Source organism: Miscanthus floridulus, chromosome 17 (genome assembly GCF_019320115.1).
Source record: "Miscanthus floridulus cultivar M001 chromosome 17, ASM1932011v1, whole genome shotgun sequence".
NCBI classification, from domain to species: Eukaryota; Viridiplantae; Streptophyta; class Magnoliopsida; order Poales; family Poaceae; genus Miscanthus; species Miscanthus floridulus.
The window spans coordinates 96173190-96198756 of NC_089596.1; the positions used below are offsets into that span (position 1 = coordinate 96173190).

Genomic DNA, 25567 nt, shown 5'->3' on the forward strand with positions numbered 1-25567 from the left:
ACAGTCAAACAGGAGCACTCAAAGGGTCAATTCAAGTCAAACCTCCACTTGAGGGTATTTTGGTCATTTTGATCTACATGAACAATGTCCTAACAATTACCCTAAGTGTAGTTAAGGTGTAATAGACCATAATCAACCACTTTACAAAATTGTTATACCAACTTCTAATGATCACATGTGATAAAGCAACTAAAACAAGCAATTCACTCATATGTTTCAATTCCATATTTCACATGTTTCATGACCTTGTTGTTATTTTATATTTATCATATTACTACCCTGTTGCCATGTTTCAAGGTATGAGAAATCCATGTTGCATTCACATGTTGCACTACAACCATTCATAAGCAATAAAGTACGAAACAAACAGAATATGCGAATGTTGCATATGTATGTTTCAATGACAATGGCATGATAACATAGATGATGCATATGTTTATGAAATGACATGCAATTTAGTGGAAGCCAAACACCTAGGGTGTTACATTCAATGCCGTAGAAGGTAGTAACTTGCGGAGGTCAATCACTGTGTTCGCTCGTCGTCGGCTGACGTTGTTTCGTTACGAGAGAAAAACATTATATCATGGTTGATAAGTATGACCGATACAACCAAACGAACATGATGAATGTACTGGAAAAAGTGACCAGGTTGGCATCTTTTACACATAGAAAACAACTACTCAAAGAAAGCTATGGCACTGTTCGCTCGTCTTATAAACCGTACTTTTTCAACGAGCAATCAGTATTTTTCTCTCATAATAAATCAGTCAACGATACTTTCAATCATAACTTATCAGCCAAACGAACGGACCTATATCTTCTCTGTCGACGCGACGATGGCAGCTCCCTACCTAAACGATGATACCGACGTTAGGCCTATGGCCCTGTTCGGCTTACTCCATATTCAGTTTGCTTGGCTTGTTTTTTTAGCCGGAACAATATTTTTCTCTTACAATAATTCAGCCAGAGCAGTGTTTTTTAGCCAGTTTCAGCCAAATTTCATACCAACGAAAGGGGCCTATATCTTCCCTGTCCATGCGACGATGGCAGCTCCCTACCTAAACGATGATACCGGCGTTAGAGCTTTTACTACTAGAATCTAACGTCGCGATTGCCTTGCCGGCTTGCCCACGCCATCAATTCCTGAATCTTGAGAAACAGCAAGCGGCCACCATCGATCATTCGTCCAACTCAATCCACGACCACGAGCTAGCTAGTTACTATTAGCAAGCTAGCCTCGCCATTACGCTACCTCTCCTGGATCATACGATATATACACATCACCTGCCAGCTGCGTGTGCATCAGATCAGAGGCAGGCGGGGCTAACCTCACTCGTCAGTCGTCACGTGTATTAATTAGCGAGCCAAGTGTCTAATCTCTCTCTGTCTGTTACGATTATTAGAGCTAAATCATCATCAGCCAGTCAGACGACTGAACCGATCGACGCTGCGTCGGTCGTCTGAGGCTCGGCGCCTCTGCGTTTGCTTGCCTGCTTCATGTCTAACCGTTGTGCTAATCAATTAAAGTGCTGGGAGATGAAAGCTGCTGGCTTGCTGCTTGGTTTGATTCTGGTTAGGATCTTGCTAATTACTTCGCTCGCTTTGGGAGAGGCTGTCAAAATCGTAGATTCTAATTAGATCGAATTGGGGGTTTAGGTAACACCATAATCATAAGAGCGTAAATATAGGAATTGTAGGCTCTGTTCGGCTGCTCGTAAAACCGTTTGTGCTGATTTGTATGGTTGATTTGTCGGAAGAGAAAAATATTGTACTATAGCTTATAAGTCGGCTTATAATAGCAGCCGAACACTCCCGTAGAAATGAAGACTCTAGTAACCAGTAGTATCATTTTTAACAACTACGATAGGGAGGTGCGAGTGAGATCCTCCTCCTTAGCGGTTTCTGCAAGTTTTTTTCTTGTGTAAATGTTAACGGTAATTAAGCTATTGTTACACCGGCTTCATTCCCAAAATCACGCCCGCTCTAAGGCTATGTTCTTCAACACTAATTTAGCAGTACTTTTCAGCGAAGGAACAATATTTTTCTCTCATAAGAAATCAACATCAGCGTAACATCAACTAAATTTCAGGGAAACGAACCAAGTCTAATGCTTCCAAAATACTGTGATATATTGTCTTAGTATTTTGGAGTATTCCACACCACCCAAGTCATAGTAGCTTCCAATTCACTCAATCTATCGAGACAACGGCCTTGTTTGGTTCCTGCAGTGTCTCTTAAAATTCCTGTCACATCGAATGTTTGACACATGCATGGAGTATTAAATATAGACTAATTATGAAACTAATTGCATAACTTGCGACTAATTTGCGAGACGAATCTTTTAAGCCTAATTAGTCTATAATTTGACAACGTGGTGCTACAATAAACATGTGCTAATGACAGATTAATTAGGCTTAAAAAATCATCTCACAAATTAGTCTCCATCTATGTAATTGATTTTGTAATTACTTTATATTTAATGTTCCTTATTAGTATCTAAACATTCGATGTGACATGAATTTTAGAAGCGACTAAAGAACCATACACCCTGAATATATTACAGTTTACATACATAGTACACAAACACACATGAAGCTAGAGAACCAAAGGTAGAATCCAGGGGCACATTTTTCGAACGGGGTGTGTGTGTCGTAGAGGAACGACGGGGCATTAGGGCACGTACAACGGTCCGTTTAACCCCGTCCCTTCGACGCAATTTTTACAGAAAACACCCCGCAGGAGCCTGGAGACGGAGTCGGCGTCGCCTCGCGAGGCGACGGGAACGTCCCGTGCTCCGAGGCGGAGAAGACGGCTTCAGCAACAATGTACGGCCCGCCTCCTTGACTCGTCGCTGCGCGGATCCCGGGCGCTCGCGCGCGCGGTTGTGGTTTGGCCGCGCGCGGGAAGGAACTATCGCGGTTGTGGCTGGGAAAAGACGGCGACGAAGCGGTGGTGCTGATGGCTGAGAAGAGCGACGGCAGGAAGAGATACCTGTGGCGCCGTCCATCCGCCGCTCGCCCCGCACGCCAACCAGCGGCCGCTCGCCTCGCACGGGCTGCTGCGAAAGCCACGCTTGGTGCTGGGGTCGCGGATGAGGACCAAGACGTATGCGAGGCCGTTGGTTTGCTGGCTTCTTTCTGGTTGGTCTGGCAACCAGGACAGTGGAGGTACACTTTTGTTGCTGCTCCGACGAGCAGGAAGGAGAAGAGATGTGCTTGTATCGGCCGATTGGGACCAAAGGGAAGGGATGAGAACGAGTCTCCACGACCGAGTGGATGAGGATAAGGACGTCTGGCTGCTTATGTTTTTTAATCTTGTGGATGAGGATAAGGATGGTCGCCCTGGTCATAGATGTATAGAGATACTGTTCCCAACAAATACATTCTAAAATCTAGAGTCTGATTAAGTCAAACATTATTAATTTACAAAAAAATATTTAAGAATCTAAATAGATGTAATATGAAAATATACTCAATAATTAATTTAATAATACTTATTCAGTATCAAAAAAACTCAAGAAGAATCTAATCGAGCACATATGGCAACGCTATGGAAACAAAGGAAATTAGACAGAAGGCGTAGCGACTATGTATAGCATAATTATTATATTGATAGTTTCTAAAAAATATATTGTAATCATGTTGCTCTTATTTATCCTTATTATATATTTTCTATCAAATAGCCACACAATGGTATGCAAAAAATTATTTATAGTTGATCCTAACTACATGCAAAATATTAAACAGCTTAGAGACATAGCCCTGTCTGTTAGGTTGTATGACCTATCTTTATACATGTCTGTACAACAGAATCGAAGCGCTTAGAGACAGAGCCCGTCTGTGGGTTGTACATGCCCTCATGGCATGCAGGCATCCAGCCATCCAGGGGCAAAATGGTGATGATGGGAGATGGCCGCGATTCCGTTTTCTACTGTCAAGGCTGCCTTGTTCTCCGGCACTACCTCTGTAATATTTTTCAGGGAACAAACAAAAACGAACATACGTTAATTACAAGACGTTAATTTCAACACCACAGCGGTTTACATGACGTTAATTACCACACATGCTGTGGGCCCGGCTCCTCCACGACCCCCGCCGATCTCTCGCGCACGGCGCACCAGTTCGGGTGGCCCCGCTCGCAGGCAACGGTACGTGTCCACAGCCCACAGGAGATGGAAACTGACACTGACAATGTGTCCCGCCTCGCCCCGAGGATCGGTCCAAAGCCCCGCTGCGGCCTACGAGTGGGGGCGGGTTGACAGCTAGCCGGTAAGAAAAGACGAGGAGGCATTGCCAGCTCTTTTCCCCCCTTCCCCTGGCCCTGCGAAAAAAGTTTCACGGCCACAGCGGCACAGCTGGGCGTGAACCGGCGAAATATCTCCTGTCGCTGACATGCGGGCCCAGGTTTTTACCATGATTCCCGAGCTTGACCTCCCCAGTCACCTTTTCGGCTTTTTCTCCCCGTCGGAAACGTAGCAGTAAATCAACCATCCACCTCCAGCTGCGGGGCCCACGAGCCATCCTCCGTAATAAGCCCGGCGGCGTGCGGAAGTGGGGCTCAAAAGTCGGTGTCACCGAACCCGTCCCGTCCCCGTTGCACGGTGGGGCCCGCACACTAGCTCGTCACAGTCACACACTCCAGTGGCTCCTTTTTTTTGTTATTATTATTAGTTTTATTTTTCTTTTCCGCGCAGGCGCAGCTGATTTCTTTCCTTCTCTTTCGCTCTCGCCTTCTCGGCGCTGCCTGCGCAGTACGAGCTAGCAGCACCAGGAGCCTCTTCCCAGTTCTCACACTTCCGCGCGCTCTCTCTCTCTCTCTCGAGAATGGTTGTGTAGGCGGGCGCAGGAGGGAGGGAGGGAGGGAGGAGAGAGAGAGGGGAGCTAGGGTTTTGCGCCGCCGCCTTCTGTTACCCTCAGGTGAGCGACACTCCCGTAGATCCGGGCGCGCACCCTTCGCGTCGCCGCCGCCGTCTAGATCTGTGCCGTTTGGGGCCGTAGGGGGCGCTGTTTCGCTCACCCACGCGACGGTTTGGGTGCGTTGCAGCGTGGATTCGTGTTTCTTCGTGCTGCATTTGTCGGCACTCGCCGCGCGCTCCTTCAAAGTGTCGCTTTTTATATTGTGTGATTCTATTTTAGCCCTCCGCAAGGGTTGCTTTCGTTTGGGGGTGGGTGTAGTAAGAATCCGGGCTTTGCCTGCTTCCGGCGTTTTCTGTGGATGAATTGTGGTCGTGGAGTAGATCTGTGCACTGATGTGCGGTTCTGCTGCAGGCTCTGAACCCCTCCGGTCCGGTGCTCGGCGGATTAGGTTCCAATGGGGAAGTCTCCGGCGAAGTGGATCAAGTCCGTGCTCTTCGGGAAGAAGTCGTCGTCGAGGTCCGGCTCCACCATGGCCAAGGATTTATCGGTGCGTTCTTCTTCTTCCTCCATAGTTTCAGAATGCTGTTGCGATTTCGATTTTCTGAGTGTGCCTCGAGTCCAGCTAAGGAGTAGGGATCTGTTCTAGCAACTGATGCATTTTTTTCCATGTGCAGAAGGGTGCGAGTAACAAAGGGTATGCTGCTGCCGGGAAGGAGCCCGCTTTCTCCGAGAGCTCTCCTTTGATCTCGGAGCCTGTGCTTGTTAGCGCCCACAACAATGAGACCGCGCGGGAGGTGGCCAAGGGTGAGAATTCCAGCGTGCAAGAAGAAGTGCCAGTGACTGATGTCAGTCAAGACTTGGAGAAGCAGGGCACTGTGGGATCTGATACGTCCAATGATGCTGAGAGGTTGAGGGAAGAGCAAGCGGCCGTGAAGGCACAAGCTGCCTTCCGTGGCTATCTGGTAACATTTGTTTTTTTTCTTCAAATTATCTGTTTCATCTACCTTAACTACTTATGCTATCTGGCCGTGCCATGTTCCAATGTTATCTAGCACTGCTCCAAGTCTCTTAGAGTCATTCATATAAAAACGATAAGGCAAATCTGATCGCACTACTGTATTATTCATACCTTTGAGCCTTTTGTCTGTTTTTGTTCATTTTTAATGCTGAATATCCGCAGAACCATACCCCCGCCTCATTGTTGTGATAAAGCAATTCGTAAATACTATTGTCATAGATACCTGGCTTACCATGGTGCTAATTGTGTCATGGTATTGGTCCAGGCACGCCGAGCATTCCGTGCCCTCAAAGGGATCATAAGACTACAGGCGCTGATTCGGGGACATCTTGTAAGGAGGCAAGCTGTTTCAACTCTCCGTGCAACATGGTTGATTGTGAAGTTTCAAGCCCTGGTCCGTGGAAGGAACGTTAGACTTTCTCAAGCTTTCATTCAAGCAACTAGGAAACTTTCCCTACAGAAGTTTGGGGTAATTTCCTTACAATTCATTTTCTACACTATACCTAATATATTTATCACGATCATGTCCCTTTTATAAATTTTATGATCTAATTGAATAGAGACAACTCCCATCTGTTTCAGTGTGCTTTATTCTGATAGAAGCCATGTTAAAACCTGAATAGTACACACTGAGCGATTGTATAGGTTCCTGTTGAGGTCTGTCAAACTAATTATGGTGACATGGGTACTTGCCATTATTCTCCCTCAAGTGGTATTTGAGAATTTTTTATGGATATTTGGTTAATGGATAGCAAATACAAAATGAACATTTGTGCTGAAATGAACAATATGTCAAAATTCATTATTTTCTTATAGAAGCTTTTTCCATTGGACCATTTCCAATGTTGATGATTGCATGGGTTATATTGTTGTGCATATTAGTGTGGAACTGACAAAGAAGCCTTGGAGTGACATTTAATTAACTAGCTCGCTTCTGGATGCCAAAATGCCTAGAAGCTATTATGTACAGATTTTGCACCTTTAGTAAATAACAAAGTTGTATATACTAGGTTTATTTCCTAGTATTATCGAATTGCTAATTTTACATGCTTCATTGGGAATTTTCTTGTGCTCCATACATGCCTTATGCAGCATGTCTTGGAATTTTGTTTGCTCCACTGCTTTTCCAAATATTCATTACTGCTTTGTATCAAATTTAAAACAGCATTTTGTACTGACTTAATCACACTTTGCGGTCACTTTGGATCTGATCAATGTTAATCTATTGCTATTCCTATCTACAATGTGGAAATGCAAATGGCAAACAGAGATGTCTGTATATCTGCATGGTTTGTATTCTACCTTAATTATTTAACTCAAAAGCAAGGATACTATTACATTGGAAAATATGATCTTGTGCAGGATCCTCCATCTTTTATGGTCTCTTTTCTTTTCCTCCTTTTTTTTCCTTTTTAACTTTGGTGATCAACTTGTTTGGGACTTAAAAGGCTTTGTTGTTGTAACTTTGGTGATCAAAATTGCATGATTTGCCCATGTGACGCTCACTTCCGTACTTATTAAGGTGGGACCCAAAAATGGTGATTATATGATATGTACCTTCTTGCAGGGTGCTAAACCTGGTTCCTGGAAGGAGAGGTTGTCTTCAAATGCATTTGCTCGCAAGGTAATCTCAAAATACAGTTTTAGAGGGCATATGAATGTACGAATCAGAAATACTAACTACTTTGAGGCGTTTTATGCTAACTCAATTATCTTTTTCTGTGATGTAGCTTCTATCTTCACCAATTGTGGTTGAGGCTCTTCACTTCCAGTATGATGAGATGGACCCTAATTCAGCCTTCAATTGGTTAAAGAGGTGGACGATAAGTCATGTCTGGAAGCCCATTTCCCAACCAAAGAGAGTTGGTGCTGATGCTAAGCCACATACAAGGAAGGCCAGTTATGCAATGGAAACAGAGTCAGCGAAATTAAAGCGTAATGCACGGAAGAGCTCTGCAGTACCATTTGAACCTTCTCAAACAAATACCGCCATTGAAATTGAGAAGACAAGACGGAATCCAAGGAAATTAAGTAGCACTCCTGCTGAGTCGGTTCCTGATGGCCAGTTAACAGAACTTGAGAAGGTTAAACGTAGCCTTAGGAAGGTTACTAATTCCATGGCTGAAACCTCAAAGACACCTAATCCAACAACTGAGATTCCTGACCCTCAAGAGGTCCAATGTGAGAGACCACTAAGAAGTGCAAAGCGAGTTCCAGTTCATCCTGAGAATCAAGATCCTCGGAATGTTAATCTATCGGACAATGCAAAGATGGATATTCTGGTACCTGATATCCAGCCTGACGTGGAAGTTGCTTCAGATCCAGTCACAATGACAAATGAAGAAAAAGTTGATGAGCCACCGTCTGTTGTTGCTCCAGTGTCTGAAATTATGCCGCTGCAAGACATTAACAATGAAGAAAATGCTTTGGTGAATGATGTGGAAGAGAGATCCAAAGAAGAACATCCTTCTACTGAGAGCCTGAAAGGCAGCAAGAGGAGGTCTTCATTCTCAACTAAGCCTGAATATCCAGAAAATGGCTCCAAAAATTCTCCAGCTCTGCCAAGCTACATGGCTGCTACACAATCTGCAAAGGCGAAACTGCGGGGGAGTAGTTCACCAAGACTTAGCTCTGATTCAGCAGAGAAAAACGGGTTCACTCGCCGTCACTCCCTTCCGTCCTCTAACAATGGTAAGATGATTTCACATTCACAAAGGCCAACCCAAGCTGGTGGCAAGGATGGAGCGAAAGGCGACAAGGCTATGCTGTCATCAAGAGATGCAAGCGGTATGTAGAAAAGAGAAACTTTGAAAAGTTATTACATTTGTATGTCTACCGCATGCATTGTCATAATATGCACTTGATCTCGTTTTTAAGCTAATTGAACCTAAACAAATACTGCTTGAACTGGTAACATCAGGTCGTAAGACATGATAGTTTGGAAGCTAATGGAAGAAGAGGTCATTTTATTGTTTTGTACTAACATTATATTCTGTCACATTGGTTTGCTTTAGAATATGAGACTATACCATACCGACGTTTATCCTTTTCAATTCCAAATAGTTGGGCTGTAAAATTATCTATTTAAATAACCTGGACGAATGAGACTGCGTGTTCCTTGCATTGCAGTTTCAACATATATTTCAAAGCTCACCTTTTCTTTGCTTGTTATTATCTTGAAATGCATACTTATTTTATATTCTGTCCCATAGAAAATACAGTGCTCCTAAGAAAAAAATTATCAAGTAGAAATTCCCCATGTGTACCTTGACCCTAATTAATTTCTGTCTTCTCTACTAAATATATGAATATCTGCAGAGAGACCACTGAAAGCTGAGTGGAGACGATGAGGTGGCAAATGAAACCCCAAATCCTCCATTTGATTAGCGCAACTGTTTTGGTGGATGGATGGCGTCTGTAGTTTGCTCAGATTGTTTTGCTTGTGATGTAAAAAAGATGTTATCCTCATCATCTGCGGCGATGAACGAACCGGCTTTGTTGTGATGAATTTGCTGGGAGTCAACTTATTTATAGGGTTTTCGGTCATGCCTTTTGTGATGTATAGCTGAAGTATTTTCCCTGTTTGCTTTGGTTCCCAGATCCCCAGACTTTTCCCCTCCTGCTTGTTGAGGGCTGCTAATGTTAGAGAGAACGAGAACCTGTATGGATTGAGTTGAACAATCTTAGTCCTGTTTGGGCAGTCTGGGCTGCGTTTTGACTGATGGTTGTGTGCCATTCATGCGAAGCAGTAGTATTCTTTTCCAGATTTCTTCATCTGGGTGTCATTCAATGCAACGCTGGCTTGCTAAAAGGAATCATGTATCATGTGATCTATCAAAGTAGAAGCCTCGGGTTGCTTCAAAATTCAAATGCATGGCAATCGATCGAGAGCCTTCCCTTGAAAGTTTGGACTGCAATGAAAAGTAAGACAGCCGCTATACACAGTGAAGGCTGGCCCAGCTGTTCCAAGTAACACTCGAGATTAAACACATATCAATGGCCACAGGTGATGCCATCCTACACCCTCCGTTCCAAGACGACTTGTAATCCTCCCATTTGTGTTTGATGTAAGAGCTAATTGCTATCTACCTAAAAACTAGCTAAAATTAGATCTAGTGTATTAAAATAAAAGGGCTAATAGATGAGCTAATTTTTTGGTCTAAGTCTTCATGTAGTTGTTAGTAACCTTATCCGATTTGAGCTAATTTTCAGTCCACTAGCTCATCCAAACAGGCCCGACTTTTAGATGACCTTGGGAACAACAATTTGGATCCCCATGTCTATCTGCAGTGCTTGTCTGTCTAAACTCATTGAGCCTACCTGCTCAATGAATGAGGATAATGGTAGGGGAGCTCGATCATCCCATGGATGCAGCAGATTAGACGATGCAGGAAGATCGATGAACCAGGGCTTGCAATTTCACAAGCTACATTTTTTTTATTGCGACTGCCCTGAAGCTTAGGCACAGATGAGGTCGACTTCGACAGTGTTGGTGCCGGATCGGAATTTCCAGGTTAGTCGATTACAGTACCGTACAGTACATTGTGACTGCAAGAAGTACTGTACCAGTAGCTTCACGTACGACGCCATGCCCGAAGCAAAGGAATACACGCACCAACCGAAAGCAACAGCATACGTGTTGTTTCTGATGATAGTATATATTTTCTTAAGGCTCCGTTCGGTTAGCCGATATCAGGGTAGGAAGTATTCCAGATGTGAAAATCTTATATAAATTAATGAACGGTTCCGGGCCGGAATTCTCCCCGGGGCTCATTCCCCGTGAAGCGAACGAGGCCTAAGGGTGATTCGAAGCAGAGCAATGTACTGAGCTACAGATCACAAGGAACATCAACATACACCAGATTCTTTTCCACAACATATGAACTGAAGCTGCAAATCAAATACATAAGCACAATCGTAACAAAACCAGTTTGTGCTAAACAAGTTGCAAACAACATGAGTCCCATGAAGGATGGTAGAATTTATTAACTCAATCTTTAGTTGTTGGAACATGCCAAGCATTGAATCACCGTCAGACGTGAGTAGGGAACTTAATGTGAAGACGACGACAATGATGCCTACATGAAATAATAAGAAACCCATGAGTTCACATGGACTTTTAATTCCCTGTTTGTTGCTTTATTTCTTTTATATAAGACCATAATAGTATAGTGGTTCAATGTAAGCAAATGATTCTTTGTTTCCCGCAGTTTTGAATTAATTGCCAGTATACACCAGTTTACTGCTAGAGAGTATAAATCCTCAAACATGCACGATATCAGCAAAAAAGGCAAATAAAGACACTTGTTAATATCTGGGAATTATCAGTCACACTCCCCCAATGCAAACAAAAGGAAAAACAAGTACGTTCACACAACCAAGAACAAGCTAAGATGATCAACTAGTTCATCAATTCATCAAGTAGTTGACAAGACGAAATATCAACTATTTGGTATCCCAAAGCAAAGCACACTATAATTTATGATGTGATAACCAATTAAAACACCATACTATAATACAATAAAATGATTATGCAACGCTCATAACGTGAAACATATGTCTTTCTCACCACCAGCCACAAACTGAGATTTGCATGCGGAAACAGATATTTTGGTCACCAGGCATAATTTCTTCGTATCGTCTTAGGAAACTCTCAGAAGTATAATACATGAAAAATAAACTTGAAAAACTAACGGGAAGATATAAAATCCATCAAATGTAACATGAAAAGAAGATTGCAAATTGACAGGAGTTAAGCAGAAATTCATTAACAAAACAAGCTAAAAGAATGCATTCTATAATGATAAGTAAAATAGAAGGGATCAGATGGTACTACCTCATGCCCATGTCCATGACCATGAGAGTGGTCATCATGCCCATCCCAAGGATGACGCAAACCCTGAAACCATTTCACTTATTTAACTTGTATTCAAGTAAACCGTAGCGTCGGGGTTGGTAAACAGAATATTACCAAGAGCGTGGCACCGTCCTGCTTAGCCCTGTAGAAGACCCAGAACCTGCAGGCAGCACAATTGGTTATGCTTGTGAAAACATGCCTCAATCACAACTGTAGGTCCAAACTCTGAAGTCTAAACATATCTGAAATAACTAATTGTCCTCGTGTACACTTAGAATTTCAGAAGAAATATGTCATTAAAAATTTTGAGCTCCAGCTTGAAAACAAAGTTAGCTTAACTTTTTCTAATCAGGTTAATGCATCTATTCTCACATGATCAGGTTAGAAGCTCAACAAAGAGTTAGTAACTGTCCAAATGACCTGCTGCCCACGGAATGGGGGAAGCTCAACTGGAGACTTCAATATCATGCAACATGCATTTCTGCAGACCATGCTTTGTGAAAACAGTGCTTGATGAGGTAGTTTCCAACTTTCCATGTTAAAAAAAATCATAGGCCTTTTCTATTTGGTTTCTCAAAACCGGGTCAACGGAGATGCAAAGTGGTCAATATAAACGTCAACTGCAAACTCCTTTTCAAAGTTAACAGCTCACATGCTCAGAGATCAAAATTTCATACGGTAGACATAGTCCCAAACCAGGGAATATGTTTTGTTCAAATGGCTAGGGTTGCAAAAGGAACAAAACGACTTGAATCAAACTCATCTGATGTGAAGATGAAACGAGAGTTGAAGGTCGTTCCCAAACATGTTGTAAGTAGAAAGTCCTATCAAATTACCAAAGAGCCTCAAGCTAGTCAAGCATGAAAAGCCAGATTCTGCCTTTGTAATGTCGCAAAGATGGTTCCGGTATGCACAGCTGCAGCAATGACTGAGGTCCAACTTGAAAACAACGGCAGCTTAAAGTTTTTTTGTTTAATGCATCTATGTTCACACAGTAACAGGAGCTCAACAAGAGTTAGTGACTGTCTAAATGACCCATATCTCACAGAAATGGGGAGGGGCTCAACAGAAGATTTCTAGAGCATGATTGGGCAGTTACCGTGTGAAAATTTCAGAGCTTACTATGGTTTCTCATAACTCGGGTCAATGAAGATGCAGAAAATGGTCAAGATAAAATATCAGCCGCGCAAGCCATAGCGACCTTTTCAAAGTTACTAACTGCTGACACACTCAGAGATCAAATTTTCGTAATGTAGACAGTCCCAAACCTGAGAATATGTTTTGTTCAACTGGCTAGGGTTGCGAAAACAATGAAATGAACCCAATGAACACATTTGATGTGAAGATGAAACAAGAATTGAAGGTTGTTGCCACACAGGTTGTAACTAGAACAGGGACATAAAGCCATCAAAGGATGTTAGAAGCTCCCATCAGATTTACCCAAGAGCCTGAAGCATGAAGAAAGTCCGATTCGACCTTCCTAATCTCGCAATGGTTGAGGTGAGCACGGTTGCAGCGATGACCATCACTGCAGTTCTTGCGGCTCCCGGATGCAGCAGCCAGTCGACAGTCCTACCGAAACGGGATAAGGTGAACGGCAGCAAGCTAGCTCCATTTCCACATTCCCATATTGGATTTCGCTATGCAGGTTGCGCCTGTAGTTTGCGACGTTGCGCACAAACAGAATGGCTGCGTCTAACTCTAACCCCAACCCAATCGCACAATTTATGATGAATAATCCATTAAAAAGAACTATTCCCAGCATTTCCTGATCTACCCGTGCGGAAGCCTACCGGCGAGGGCGAATCCTACGCGCCGCGGCGTTCAGTCTGAGGAAGGCAGCGAGGCGTCCAGGCAGGCAGCCTTGAATCGGAGGGAAGCTACCGGATTCGGAGAAAATGGACGGATCGGAGTGGTGGGATGGAAAGGGGAGCAAGGGGGCGCGCATGCGTACCACATCACAGCGCAGAGGCCCTTCCCGGCGACGGTGTGCCAGCGCTTGTTGTGCGGGATGGTGTACCCCTTGTAGGTTGTGCCGCCATGTGCGCCGCCGCCGCCCATCGCCGCCGACTGCTCGCCTCGCCTTGTCAGTCGTCGCGTGTGCTCGTGTGTGGTGCGGGTGGTGATGGTGAGGCCGCTGGATCTGGACGCCCAGCCGTCTCGCGTCGCGTATCCCTCCCCAGACGGGCCGAATGCCCTGGTTGGCCACAGCCCTAGTGGGCCTGACAGGTTAGGTGGGCCGGTCCGTCACTAAGTTAAGTTCTCTAAGGCCCAGCCTTTTCCTCGGCGACGAGACAAGAAGAAGAAGAGAGGAGACGAGGAGGAAAGAAAGGAAACCCTAGCCCGCTACACCCTTGGCCCCTTCTCTCTTCGTCGCCGCCGCCGCCGCCCAAGCCTCCCCTCCTCCGACTCGGCCATGGCGACGTCCCCAGCTCTCCTCTTCCCTTCTCCCTCCTCGGCGTCTTCGCCGCCGTCGTCGGCGCGGGTGGAGGCGGTGGTGCTCTTCAACGTCTGCGACAGCTACGTGCGGCGCCCGGACCAGGCAGACCGCGTCATCGGCACACTCCTCGGTTCCCTCCTCCCCGACGGCACCGTCCACGTCCGCAACTCCTACGTTGTCCCCCACAGCGAGTCGGCCGACCAGGTCGGTTCAGATCACATCTCCAACCAACTCACTGATTTCGTTCGTTCGTTCGCATTGGGTTACTTGCTGATTCTGGGGGGTGATGCAGGTCGCCATCGACATAGACTACCACCATAACATGTACGCCTCGCACCAGAAGGTGAACCCCAAGGAAGTCATCGTCGGATGGTGAGCAACCATCCCCTGGCCTCACACAGTACATTCGTTGCGTGAAATTGGGCATTTTTTGCAAACTCCATTTATATGCAACAGCTGAATCCCCAATGCATAGTATTTTTGTTTTTCAGCTGAATTAGTTAGTTTTAGTGGATGCAGTCATTTTTTTAACCGAATGCACCACTCATCTTGTTGCTAGCAGCTACAACTATTGTCTTTTTTATTGCATTGTGAACAAAATAGCTCTAGAGTAATTAGTTCCGTGTTTGCGCTTCAGAAAAATTGATGGGCTCAGAGCTATATTCTGTGTCTGTTGGTTACTTGGTTTGATATCGTCGAAAGCACATTCCCAAACACTAGAAAAGTCACTTTGAAAAGTCTGGGATTAATTTACCAAGTATCCTTACTAAACTGTTCAAACCTGTTTGTTACCTATCTACTGTCTATTTGTAGGTTCTCAACTGGATTTGGTGTTTCTGGGGGAAGTACGCTCATCCATGAGTTCTATTCAAGGGAAGTACAAAACCCCATCCATCTTACAGTCGACACTGGCTTCACTAGGGGGGAGGCTTCCATCAAAGCCTACATCTCATCCAACCTGTCCCTCGGAGATAGGCACCTCGCTGCGCAATTTCAGGAAATCCCTCTGGATCTAAGGATGATCGAGGCAGAAAAGGCTGGATGTATGTGTCACTTTCCTGATTGCTAATTCATCGTCTATTATATATGGATGATTGTTTTGGTTTACTGGAAATGAACTTTGAATTATCGAAACACTTCAAACAATATGTAAATGGCATAGAAGAATGAACTTACTACATTGAAATATGAATGAACCCATAAACTCTGCTAGCTGTAGCCTTCCAGTACTTGCAATGTTAAATTCGTTTATGTTCTTATATGTATTGATTTAATTACCAGTGAACAACAAATTTTTACCTCCTGTTTGATGAAAAATTCATTTTACACTTGTATTAGTTAGTCTTTCAATTACTTTGTTGAACTACTCATGAATAGCCGCGGCTGTAGTTTGATCGCAATAATGTTTGTGTTTCCATTGGCGTATTTTATTAGCTACTGTTTGTCAGAACCATAGTGTCGCTGCTGCAGTCTCAATTTTAGTAGCAGAACATTTGAAACTTCCATCACAGTTACTACCTTCTGTTACAGTCGAGATCCTGAAATCTACCATGGTAGAGAAGCTCCCTAATGATCTGGAAGGAATGGAGTCCTCAATGGAGAAGCTTTACATTCTTATTGATGAGATCTACAAATATGTCGATGATGTTGTGGTAAGAATCTCTCATGCAACTGTTTCCCATTTTATTTTGATTTATTCGGATGCAGGTGTCAATTATCTCTCTATGACATTGTAGGAAGGACGCGTGGCACCTGATAACAGAATTGGAAGGTTCATCTCTGATTCTGTTGCTTCAATGCCAAAGTTGTCCCCAGCTGCTTTCGATAAGCTTTTCAATGACAAGATTCAGGTAAATTACTTGTGCCTCTTGATATCTGTGTAGGTAGTGTAGGACGGCCACCTTGCTTTGCTTGCTGATGCGTTAATAATTACTGACCCCACAGGATAACCTTGCGCTGGTATACCTGTCAAGCATCACAAGGACACAAATCAGCATCGCAGAGAAGTTGAACACTGCTGCTCAAGTGCTGTAATTTTGGTGGTGTGGCATCTGGTTGGACGTGGATGACTTGGGTGCTATCTGTGATGTTTGGCATACGTGTCCAATTGGTGGCAGGAATGCATTTTTGTACTTGTTATTATTACTAAATGATAGACCTGATGAAAAGGGTTAGCCAACGATGAGATCCCATAATGTTGCCTGTAGAGTGGTGGAGGGCGAGATGTTTCTGTTTGAATAGTATTCTGTGCTTCAGGTTGAATATTTGTAATGCTCGCTTGTTTTGTGTAGCGACACAATTAATGACATTGCCGAGCTAACGCCAATGTGGAACAAAGAAGAGATTTGCTCCACATTGACGCCATTTGGAGGTGCTGTGGCGCTGGAATGATGTTTGTGTTCCTAGAGTGTCCGCTGGGCTTGCTGTATGGTGTGTTGATGTCAGCGAGTTGACCTTGGCACCATGCTAATGCAATGTGATCCTGCTGTCAATGCGTCTTGCTGTCCTGGTATAGCAAGGTTTACTCCTGCGGCCTTTTTTCCCCCTCTTGCCTCTGCCATTTGAAACACTGTACCTGGTATAAAGTAGTTGACCTTCCTAAATTATTGTGAAAGTCCGGTTTATCTCGTGAAAGTCCGGTTTTATCTCTCTCGTGGCTGATTTGGCGCTGCATCGTGGCATCACGTCAGTCAAAATCACTCTCAATACAGCTCACAAAGGTAAATCGGACGATTTCAATGGTTGGAGTTTAAAAACCTAATTTTCTAATTAAGAGAGGTAAATCAAGTTTACGCGATAGTTGAGGTTAAATTGACTTTTTCCCTCGGGACAGTGCATATGCTGTGCGGCTGCACTGCTCTGCAGGCAGTGGTCGTTGCCACTAGCCCAAAAACAAACTTACCGCCCAAAACCGAATTGCCAGCCCAGCCCAGTCCAGGCAAAATTCCGTCACGGACCGGTTCACCCGTGCAGCCTCTCTCTCGTCCACGTGTCTCCATGCTCCTATTCCACCTGGTGATATTCAGCCCATCAACCATTTCACGGAGAGGGAGAGAGAGCTCATGAAGCCACTTGTCTGGTTAGGGAAGACACGTGGCTAGCATCCGGTTGGGGAAGACATGCATAACGTTTTGTATAGAACTTTTTCTCACCTAGTTATCTACGGACTCGTATCAACTCTCGAAGGAGCATTAGTTGCTCCCATTATAGCAGCCTGCATCCACCTAAGCTTTTGCACGTCCAGGTGTTATATCCGCTCATACATTTAATTTGAGCTTCACTCGCTAACTAGACTCGGTGGATACATGAATGTGGTGTGGGGTCCACATATCAATCGCATGATCGTGTTATATTGCATCCGATTCGCTCGTGTACGTAACCAAACAACGTCTCAATATATATTTTTTGCCACCACTCGTGCAAACTCACCAAAAACTCATTTTTCTAAAATACAGTTTTACTCGGCATGCATTCTCTCATCAGAGTGGTGAGTGCAGACTCAGTACCTCTCCCTTGAGGTGGTTAGAGTTCGAGTCCCAAAGAACTCACTCTTTATCTGTGGCTTCGGCCCCAAGTGACCAAGGGGAAAAAAACTTTTTGTCTGCCTCACATTCAAAGCACAGATCTGTGACGAGCTCATTTCACGGAGCTACGGTGCCACTGTAGATTTTTTATTTTTTTATTTTTAACAATTTTTGTAAACTAATTTTAAATCAATTTTTTTTCTTCCAAAACTAACATTTTTGGCTGCGCCTATTTCCCTGGAGCGGCGAGGGGGATGACGTGGCGACGACCGGGGCGCTGATCGGTAACGTGGCAGGGTCTGCCGCGCCACCGATCTTGACGCGGCAGTGCCGCACCATCCCTAACGGCGCGGCAGTCCCAGATAAATATCGTCCGCGAGCCGTCCTCCTTCCGTTTGCCTGCCCGCCGCCGCGCTTGCCACCGGCCGCGGCCGCGGCCGCACGCCCGCCTGCCCAGCCGCCCGCCCGTCGCGCCGGCCACGCCACGAACGCCGGCGCGCCACAGCCGCCGACCGCCCGCTGCGTTCGCCGCGTCCGCACGTCGACGCGTCACACCCTCCGGCCACCCGCCGCGCCCTCCGTCCACGCACATAGGTATTTGTAAAATTCAGCTAGCTTTTGTAAAATTCATATAGGTATTTGTTAGGGATATCAACAGTCTCGTGTGCAATGAATTCTGCGTGTATGTTTCGTTAAATTTCTTTTATAAAATATATTCATCACCTTTCATTTTTGAGTTGGCAAAGAAGCTTCTAGTATATATATTATTATCGTGGGGCTGTGGTTATCTTTCTATATCTATTTTTATTTTAAAGTTAGCAAAGAAGCTTTTAGCATAATCAACGGCACGAAACCATGGTTTTGTTTTTCTAAATTGTCCATAGATACGTTCACCTGCCCATAGCTACATTCATCTGTTTTCGTATAGCAGTTAGTAACGGAACCTCTAGCATACTCATTAGCGTGGTGTCATGAATAGCTTCTTGTATTATCCGTATTTGTTTTCATTCTAAAGTTGGCAAAGAAGCTTTTAGCGTACTCGCTAGCGCGAAGCCGTTGCTTTAATTTGTCTTTTCAAGTTGGACGTAAATGCTTAAATATGGGGAGCAAGTAGGGAAAAGCCGTCGCTTCTGGTGGATGGAAACGGGCTATCATGACAGAAAAGAAATGAAAGCTATATAGCAAATGCAGTTATGACATCTCCCCAATTATAGATTGTGTAAATTATATACTGTAAATCAACAGTGCAACGAAAAAGAAAGGAAAGTTATTTTGCAAATACAGTATGGCATCTTCTAGTTGTCTTGTGTCTGAACAGCTATATATAGAAGTTGCTTATTTTCCTAGTGAAGTTGTTTAATATGTCTATTAATGTTACTTTAAATATATACATGTGCTTTCATATTGTGTTCGTATTGCATAACAAGTAGTTCAAATTTTATAATGCTACATAATGTTAATTTGAATATTGTTAATTTGAATAATCTAACCCTTTGTTTATTAATTTATAACGGGATGGTCCCTCCCACGCAGCAACAGTTGTACCCCATTCTTAAGGTGGAGTACGACGACCCGCACCGAGCACACTTCTTGACTGACACCGACGCAGAGGAGTCCTTGGCTCCTTTGAGGGCCCGTCCGTACACCAGGGCGTACCAGTAGGACGAGCGTTACGTGTCGTACATACGGCGTGCCGGCTTCCTCGAGCTTGTCCTTGTTGTCTACTACGGTCTTTCGCCCCTTGATCCAGCACTACTACTGCAGCTATAGACAGATGTAAGTGCCTTCATTGTACGTAAACATTCTTATAACAAATTTAAGGTAACTAACAGTCGTTCTATTCTTATAACAGGTGGAGGCCTGAGACCCACACGTTCCACCTTTCTTGCGGCGAGATGACCTTGATCATGTAGGACGTGAATGCTATCTTTGGCCTTCGGTTGGGGGGGCTTCTAGTGACAGGTACAGTTGACAACGATCATTGGAGGGAGCTGGTGGCTCAGTTCATTGGCTGATGTTTCCAAGAAAAATAAGTGAGCAATTCAAAGCCTATTTAATACCTGCATTGCTTTCCTACAGCCATCGGGTCTTATTTTCTTTGGTGAATTTTAGGAAAAGTTCTGGTGTTTCATCGTCGTGGATCACATAGCGCTTTGATTACTTGGACCCATAGGCTGATGAGGCTCAGATCGATAGGTTCGCTAGAGTGTGGTTCTGACACTTCCTTGGTGCTTTCCTATTCTCAGATGTCTCGGACAACACCATCAGCTGGATCTTTCTTGACATACTACGCCTATCGTGGGATAACATAGCGGTGTACAGCTAGGGCAAGCGCAGTCCTAGCATGGACATATCGACAGCTATGCGTTGCCTGTCGTCGCACCTCAGGGTTTGCGAACCTTGGGGGTTGCTCCTACGTACTCCAGGTTTGGTGTTGGGAATGATGACTCGTTGGGAGGCCCCTTGTTACTGGTTTCTCTGTAAGTACTTCGATTCACTATATTCTTCGAGGCAGTTACATATGATAAAATTATTAATGGTGAAAGCATCTAGGCTCCTAGTTGGGTTTCGGTGATTAATGACAATACAAGATTACTATGACTAATGTGTGTTTTGCAGAGACAATTAAGTTAGGTCATGGTAATAGAGATCAATTGGGCAATCAAATTTGTCATGCCCCTACGATGGAAATCGTTTTGGTTTTCAAAGGATGGACGACAAGATTAAGGATGACTAGTTCTAAGTGTCGATTGGAGTTAGAGTGACACTTAGAGTAGTTTAGGACTTTGTTTTTTTTCCTTTAGTCATACTATTAAGGGGGGTATGGACGGGTAGCTTGACCTAGGTAAGTCTAGTGAGTTAGGTGCGGTGCACACTTGTTAAAACTAGCTCTAGGTAGCTCCTATGAATGCCTAAGATCCTTTGGAGCAAACTTTATTCACATATGATCGAGAGTTGGAAGTGAATGGAGGGTCAGTACTGACCGGACATGTCCGGTCGCAGATTCCCTTATCTGGAACCTTACTGGAGCCGACCGGACACTACCTCTCAGCGTCCGGTCACTTAACCTCTCCAACGTCCGGTCGCACCGAACGCAATCTGCTTGATCAAATAAACTGACCGGACCCTACGGCCAGCGTCCGATCGCCCCAGAGCCAGCGTCTGGTCAGTATTTTACCCTCCATTCACTTCCAACTCTCGATCATATATGAATGAAGTTTGCTCCAAAGGATCTTAGGCATTCGTAGGAGCTACCTAGAGCTAGTTTTAACAAGTGTGCACCACACCTAACTTACTAGACTCACCTAGGTCAAGCTACCCATCCATACCCCCCTTAATAGTATGGCCAAAGGAAAAAACAAAGTCCTAAACTACTCTAAGTGTCACTCCAACTCCAATCGACACTTAGAACTAGTCATCCTTAACCTTGTCGTCCATCCTTTGAAAACCGAAATGATTTCCATCATAGGGGCATGACAAATTTGATTGCCCAATTGATCTCCATTACCATGACCTAACTTAATTGTCTCTACAAAACACACGTTAGTCATAGTAATCTTGTATTGTCATTAATCATCGAAATCCAACTAGGGGCCTAGATGCTTTTAATCTCCCCCTTTTTGGTGATTGATGACAATACCACCTCGAGTATGTGAAAGAGTGAGGTTTTTGACGAGCTTGGTTCATATAAGCTTTTGTCAATAAGAACAAAAGTGTTAGTCAAGCTTATATGGCCTAAGCCAACATAATGTACTCAAAGGATATGAATTAAGCATGAGTACAAGTAGCAAAGCTCATTTGCATCGAAGTATAAACGCGGAAGCAAAGGCAAATGAGCATAACACAAGTGATATGACGTATAAATAATGCAAAGTAGAGAGCACACATGTCATATATCACAATCACATAGATATCACTATCACATAGATATAATAATATGCATGAAAGTAACACACAAATGCATAAAAATAATAGTGTATCACACAGATAGAACTCCAAATGTATATAGTATGCTAATAATAGATAACTAGCTCCCCCTAAAAGTCGCTCCCCCTGAGTCTACATACTCGAACCCTCTCCCCCTTTGGCGTCAAACACCAAAACCTAAGGGTCGGTCGATGGGGCTACAGCGGATGAGCCGAGCGCTGAGGTACGAGGAGCAAGCTGAAACTGGGCGCCATCATCATCTGACCCTGAGCTCTGAACTGACTGACCCTCTATGGCTGGCAATGTCTCTGAAGCGATCTGGGTCTGAGCTGGGGCAGGTGCTGCCTGTGATGCTGCTGGGACGTCTGTCATAGGATCTAATGAGGCGACAAACGAGGGGAGCCTCTGAGTAGTCATAGTGACTGGGGCGGCTGTAGAAGGACCGGCAATATGTATATAAGGCGGTGTAGGCATGCCGGTCAACTCGCTGAAGGATGCCCCAAGACTCCTGGAGACTGACGTGTTAGACACGAATAGCGAGGGTAACTGCTCCGGTGAGAAGCCCGTGTGATATGGTGTGAACTACGGGGCAACCACTGGTGAGGACAACCATTGGGACACCTAAACTGTAGGTAAAGTAAACTGAGCTGGAGGCTGTCCCTGACTCTGAAGCCCACTGGGCTGTACAGCTAGAGTCGTCGAAGTGGTGGCAGGCTGAGCAAGCTGGGGCGAAGGCTGTGGCTGTGGGGCCCCAAGTGCTGTCACTACATGCTGTATAAATCCCATAAGCTGCTACTGCATGAGTAACTGTTGCTGATGCATCTGCTGCTGCTACTACTGGAGGAGCTGCTGCTGCCGCTGGAACTTATCCTGACGAGCCTGAAACTGTGCGAAGTTGGTAGCCATCTCCTGAGCCTGACGTGCCTAATCCTGCTGCATCCGCTTAAGAATAGCAATCAACGCGGGGTCCGTCTGCGGTGCAGGTGGAGCTAAGCTGGAACTGCCGGCCTCTGTATCATGTCTGCATGGAGGCATCTGAGGAATCGGCTGATAATCATCATCCGAACTGTCACTGGACTCGGTCATCTCCTGTTGTGCCTCAAGCTGCTCCTCCTCAGTAGCGGCTATGCCTCTAATGATCTCGTCCTACTGAGCTGCTGACTCTAGAACATCTGGACGACGACTGGGCCGAGCGGGTGCCTGTGGTGTGCTGTGCCGGATCCTCTGTGCCATATTATAAGCCAGAAACTCTATGGTGGCACCTCTGTACTCGGCAACCATCTCTGGGGTCCTAACCTGCACAGACTGAAGCAATAGGAATGTAATCCAATGTGCATATGGAAGCTGTCTACGACCCTTGAAGCCCTCAGCTATAGTATCCTCCATCTTTGATAGAAGGAGGTCCCAAATATCGAACACGGTCTGCTGCATCAGGGCATTAAGGAGCCAGAGCTGTAAGCGAGTCAGACCCTCCCTGTATCCCAACCTGGGAAGTAGTGTCCTCCTGATAATGGCCTCTAGCACTCGCGCTGTAGGAGTAAAGTCACTGGGGTTCCTCCTTGACCCCTCACCAAAGGGCTCCTTGAAGTAATGGCGCACAAGATCTGTAGGGGGCACCAACCCTCCATGAGGGCACCTGGGAGGCTCCTGCTGTCCATAGCATACCTCATGCAATCTGATAGGCTAATCCTATAGCCTCAGTATCTCCCGGGCCCTAAAACTCATCACCCTATAGTCTCTGCCGTTGAATGCAAAGTGTATGAAGTTGTGATGCAGATCAACATAGAGTGAAGCATAAAACTGCCGAACCCAAGATGGTACATATACTCATGTCCGTCCAATCAGATCTGTGAGCCCCGGTAAATATGACAAGTAGGGGCAGATATGCTCTCCGGCTGCTACCACAATAGACTCTATACTGTAGACTCTCTGAGATCTGAACACTGCCCCACTATTAAGATAAGAATTATAGAAATCCTCCTAGAGCGGTGTATAGAAACCCTCTGCTGCTCTCTCATCCCTCCTCGAAGGGAACCACACGTCAAACTCAACAAACCTCAGCTGGCGAACCTATCTGGCTGTGGTGGCCCTTAAGTCAAGGTGTACCACTGGAGGCGGACCCTGTGGTCTGAGTGGTGGGTGTGAACACCTATGCTATGTAGCTAGCCTAGGTGAACTGTAGCACTAGTACGACTAGAGCGGTGTAGCTAGGGTGCTGGCTCGGTCTCTTCGGTCTGCTGGCCCTCCTGAGTCTCCTGAGTTGGCTGAGGCTCTACAAGTGAGGGCTGCTGCTGTGGCTCCTGCTGAGACTCCCCCTGACGCTGAGGCTCCTCAATAGCCAAATGGCGTCCTACCATCATGATAGTCCCAGGTGGACTACCATAAAGTTGCTCAATCTCCCTCAGTCTGCCCTGAGCATCCAGTGCCAGATGATCTGCTATGACGACTCCACTACGAGCACCACCTCTCTCAGCACGCTCTATGGCCTCAGCGACTGCTGCTGCTCTCGCTGTCTCTGTGTTGGGGTACTTGTGCTTCTTGGATGTCACCTGCTTTGTTGCCTTGCCTTTTGATCCTGCAGGCTAGCGAGGCGGGGGCCTCCGATCGTCATCTCCTGGACCACCACCAACGTTCTTCGTGCGAGCCATCTGATCTAACAAGAAGATGAACTGCCACTGACGAAGATCAACTGTCAAACTGTCACTCCCGAGGCTTGGCCTCGATCCTTACTCGCGAGCTTGGCTCCGAGTTGACTGACAACTGCCACAAGAATCTCAACGGCACCGACTCGCTGCACGATGGAATAGATGGATATACAAATAAATACAATATATCTAATAGATGCGAAAGCCCTAGGAAGCAAGCAATATAGGTACGAAATTGAGACGACGGGCTTTCTACCTGACGAACCGGCGATCTGAGAGAAGAAGAGACGTGTCACACGGGGGAAACCTCAGAACCGACTAGGGTTAGGATAGATCGAAAGCCCTAAATGATTTGAAATTAGTGCATTGCAATTTGATCTAGGTCACAAGCAAATCAAAATTGGAACAACGGTCTAGCCTTACCAACGAGGAGGTAGGGCTAGGGCACTAGAAACGGCCTTGAGTGGCGCTCGGTGCCTGGGAGCCAACGGTGGCACACGTGGGCGATGACGGCGTGGCAAGGTGCTTGGCTGCGGGCTCAGCTGCGGCGGCGTGGTGGCTTGGGCGCGGGAGGCACGCTGTGGCTTGGGTGCAGGAGGCGCGCGGTGGCTAGGGCGTGTGGTGAGGCGCGGTGGCGTGCGAGGCTGGCGCGAGGTGCTCGGCGGCGTGGGCAAGGGAGCTACTGCGGCGAGCTTGCGGTGGCGCGCGGTCACGGGAGGCGCGGAGGAGCTGCGGCAGCGCTGGCTAGGGTTCGGCGAGATGCGGGGCAAGGGGGTACGGCCGGATTGGATTAAATAGGCCCCCCAACGCAACAGATAAGGAAACGGAAAAGAGTCCTGATGCCGTGCGAAATCCACTGACTGGACGCTCCGATGGTAGCGACCGGACGCTATCACTCAGCGTCCAATCGATTCCAGAGAGGTCCAATTCCTCTGGAATGGCGACCAGACGCGTCCGATGGTCCATGACCGGACGCAGGCAGGGTTCAGTTAGTACAGCCTGTTTCCTCTTCAAACGACCAGACGTTGGATCCCTTCCTGACCGGACGCACAAACATAGGGTCCGGTCACTCCTTCAGCAGTAGTTCACCTCCTGTGAACTGATCGGACGCTGGACAGCAGCGTCCGGTGGTCCTTTTCCAGCAAATCTTCACAGGTCCTTCGCGCTGCCTGTTCCCAATCAAGTCCCAACTTGAATAAGATCCAAATAAACACCAATTGGGACTGATGTGAGTGACCTCTCTCAAACCCTCATATTTTTCAAAATATTTTGCCTTAGGCTATAATTCCTTTTTTTTAAG

General features: G+C 45.7%; 3 protein-coding genes across 4 annotated transcripts; 2 read left to right on the forward strand and 1 right to left on the reverse strand.

The window, feature by feature from the left end:
- The first annotated feature begins 4761 nt into the window (after positions 1 to 4761).
- On the forward strand, positions 4762 to 9574 carry LOC136517135 (protein IQ-DOMAIN 31-like). The gene is made up of 7 exons (XM_066510652.1): positions 4762 to 4916; positions 5268 to 5403; positions 5531 to 5818; positions 6140 to 6343; positions 7442 to 7498; positions 7605 to 8661; positions 9193 to 9574. Exons 2-7 carry the CDS (start codon positions 5311 to 5313, stop codon positions 9222 to 9224), a joined length of 1731 nt encoding a protein of 576 aa, XP_066366749.1. The 5' UTR covers positions 4762 to 4916; positions 5268 to 5310; the 3' UTR covers positions 9225 to 9574.
- Positions 9575 to 10717: 1143 nt separating this feature from the next.
- On the reverse strand, positions 10718 to 13895 carry LOC136517138 (NADH dehydrogenase [ubiquinone] 1 beta subcomplex subunit 2). 2 transcript variants are annotated; one of them, XM_066510654.1, is made up of 4 exons: positions 13686 to 13895; positions 11846 to 11891; positions 11708 to 11773; positions 10718 to 10952 (listed from the first exon to the last, which is right to left on the reverse strand). In XM_066510654.1, the coding sequence occupies exons 1-4, from the start codon at positions 13790 to 13792 to the stop codon at positions 10926 to 10928; spliced, it is 246 nt and encodes an 81-aa protein (XP_066366751.1). In that variant the 5' UTR covers positions 13793 to 13895; the 3' UTR covers positions 10718 to 10925. The 2 variants fall into 2 exon arrangements, with proteins under 2 accessions (XP_066366751.1, XP_066366752.1); XM_066510655.1 differs by having other exon boundaries at positions 11711 to 11773; positions 13686 to 13889.
- A 119-nt stretch (positions 13896 to 14014) lies between these two features.
- LOC136517137 (eukaryotic translation initiation factor 3 subunit F) lies at positions 14015 to 16576 on the forward strand. Its single transcript, XM_066510653.1, has 6 exons — positions 14015 to 14375; positions 14464 to 14543; positions 14985 to 15214; positions 15702 to 15823; positions 15908 to 16021; positions 16116 to 16576. Exons 1-6 carry the CDS (start codon positions 14148 to 14150, stop codon positions 16203 to 16205), a joined length of 864 nt encoding a protein of 287 aa, XP_066366750.1. The 5' UTR covers positions 14015 to 14147; the 3' UTR covers positions 16206 to 16576.
- The last annotated feature ends 8991 nt before the right edge of the window (positions 16577 to 25567 follow it).

What these genes read in the sequence shown, in the direction of transcription:
- LOC136517137 (XM_066510653.1), top strand. Translation starts at nt 14,148, where the DNA reads ATGGCGACGTCCCCAGCTCTCCTCTTCCCTTCTCCCTCCTCGGCGTCT. An exon ending in ACAGCGAGTCGGCCGACCAG is followed by an intron (nt 14,376 to 14,463) that starts GTCGGTTCAGAT and finishes GGGGTGATGCAG; the next exon opens with GTCGCCATCGACATAGACTA. An exon ending in TTTTCAATGACAAGATTCAG is followed by an intron (nt 16,022 to 16,115) that starts GTAAATTACTTG and finishes CTGACCCCACAG; the next exon opens with GATAACCTTGCGCTGGTATA.
- LOC136517135 (XM_066510652.1), top strand. Translation starts at nt 5,311, where the DNA reads ATGGGGAAGTCTCCGGCGAAGTGGATCAAGTCCGTGCTCTTCGGGAAG. An exon ending in CCATGGCCAAGGATTTATCG is followed by an intron (nt 5,404 to 5,530) that starts GTGCGTTCTTCT and finishes TTCCATGTGCAG; the next exon opens with AAGGGTGCGAGTAACAAAGG. An exon ending in TTTCCCTACAGAAGTTTGGG is followed by an intron (nt 6,344 to 7,441) that starts GTAATTTCCTTA and finishes ACCTTCTTGCAG; the next exon opens with GGTGCTAAACCTGGTTCCTG.
- LOC136517138 (XM_066510654.1), bottom strand. Translation starts at nt 13,792, where the DNA reads ATGGGCGGCGGCGGCGCACATGGCGGCACAACCTACAAGGGGTACACC. An exon ending in GGCCTCTGCGCTGTGATGTG is followed by an intron (nt 11,892 to 13,685) that starts GTACGCATGCGC and finishes TGCTGCCTGCAG; the next exon opens with GTTCTGGGTCTTCTACAGGG. An exon ending in ATGGACATGGGCATGAGGTA is followed by an intron (nt 10,953 to 11,707) that starts GTACCATCTGAT and finishes TATTTCATGTAG; the next exon opens with GCATCATTGTCGTCGTCTTC.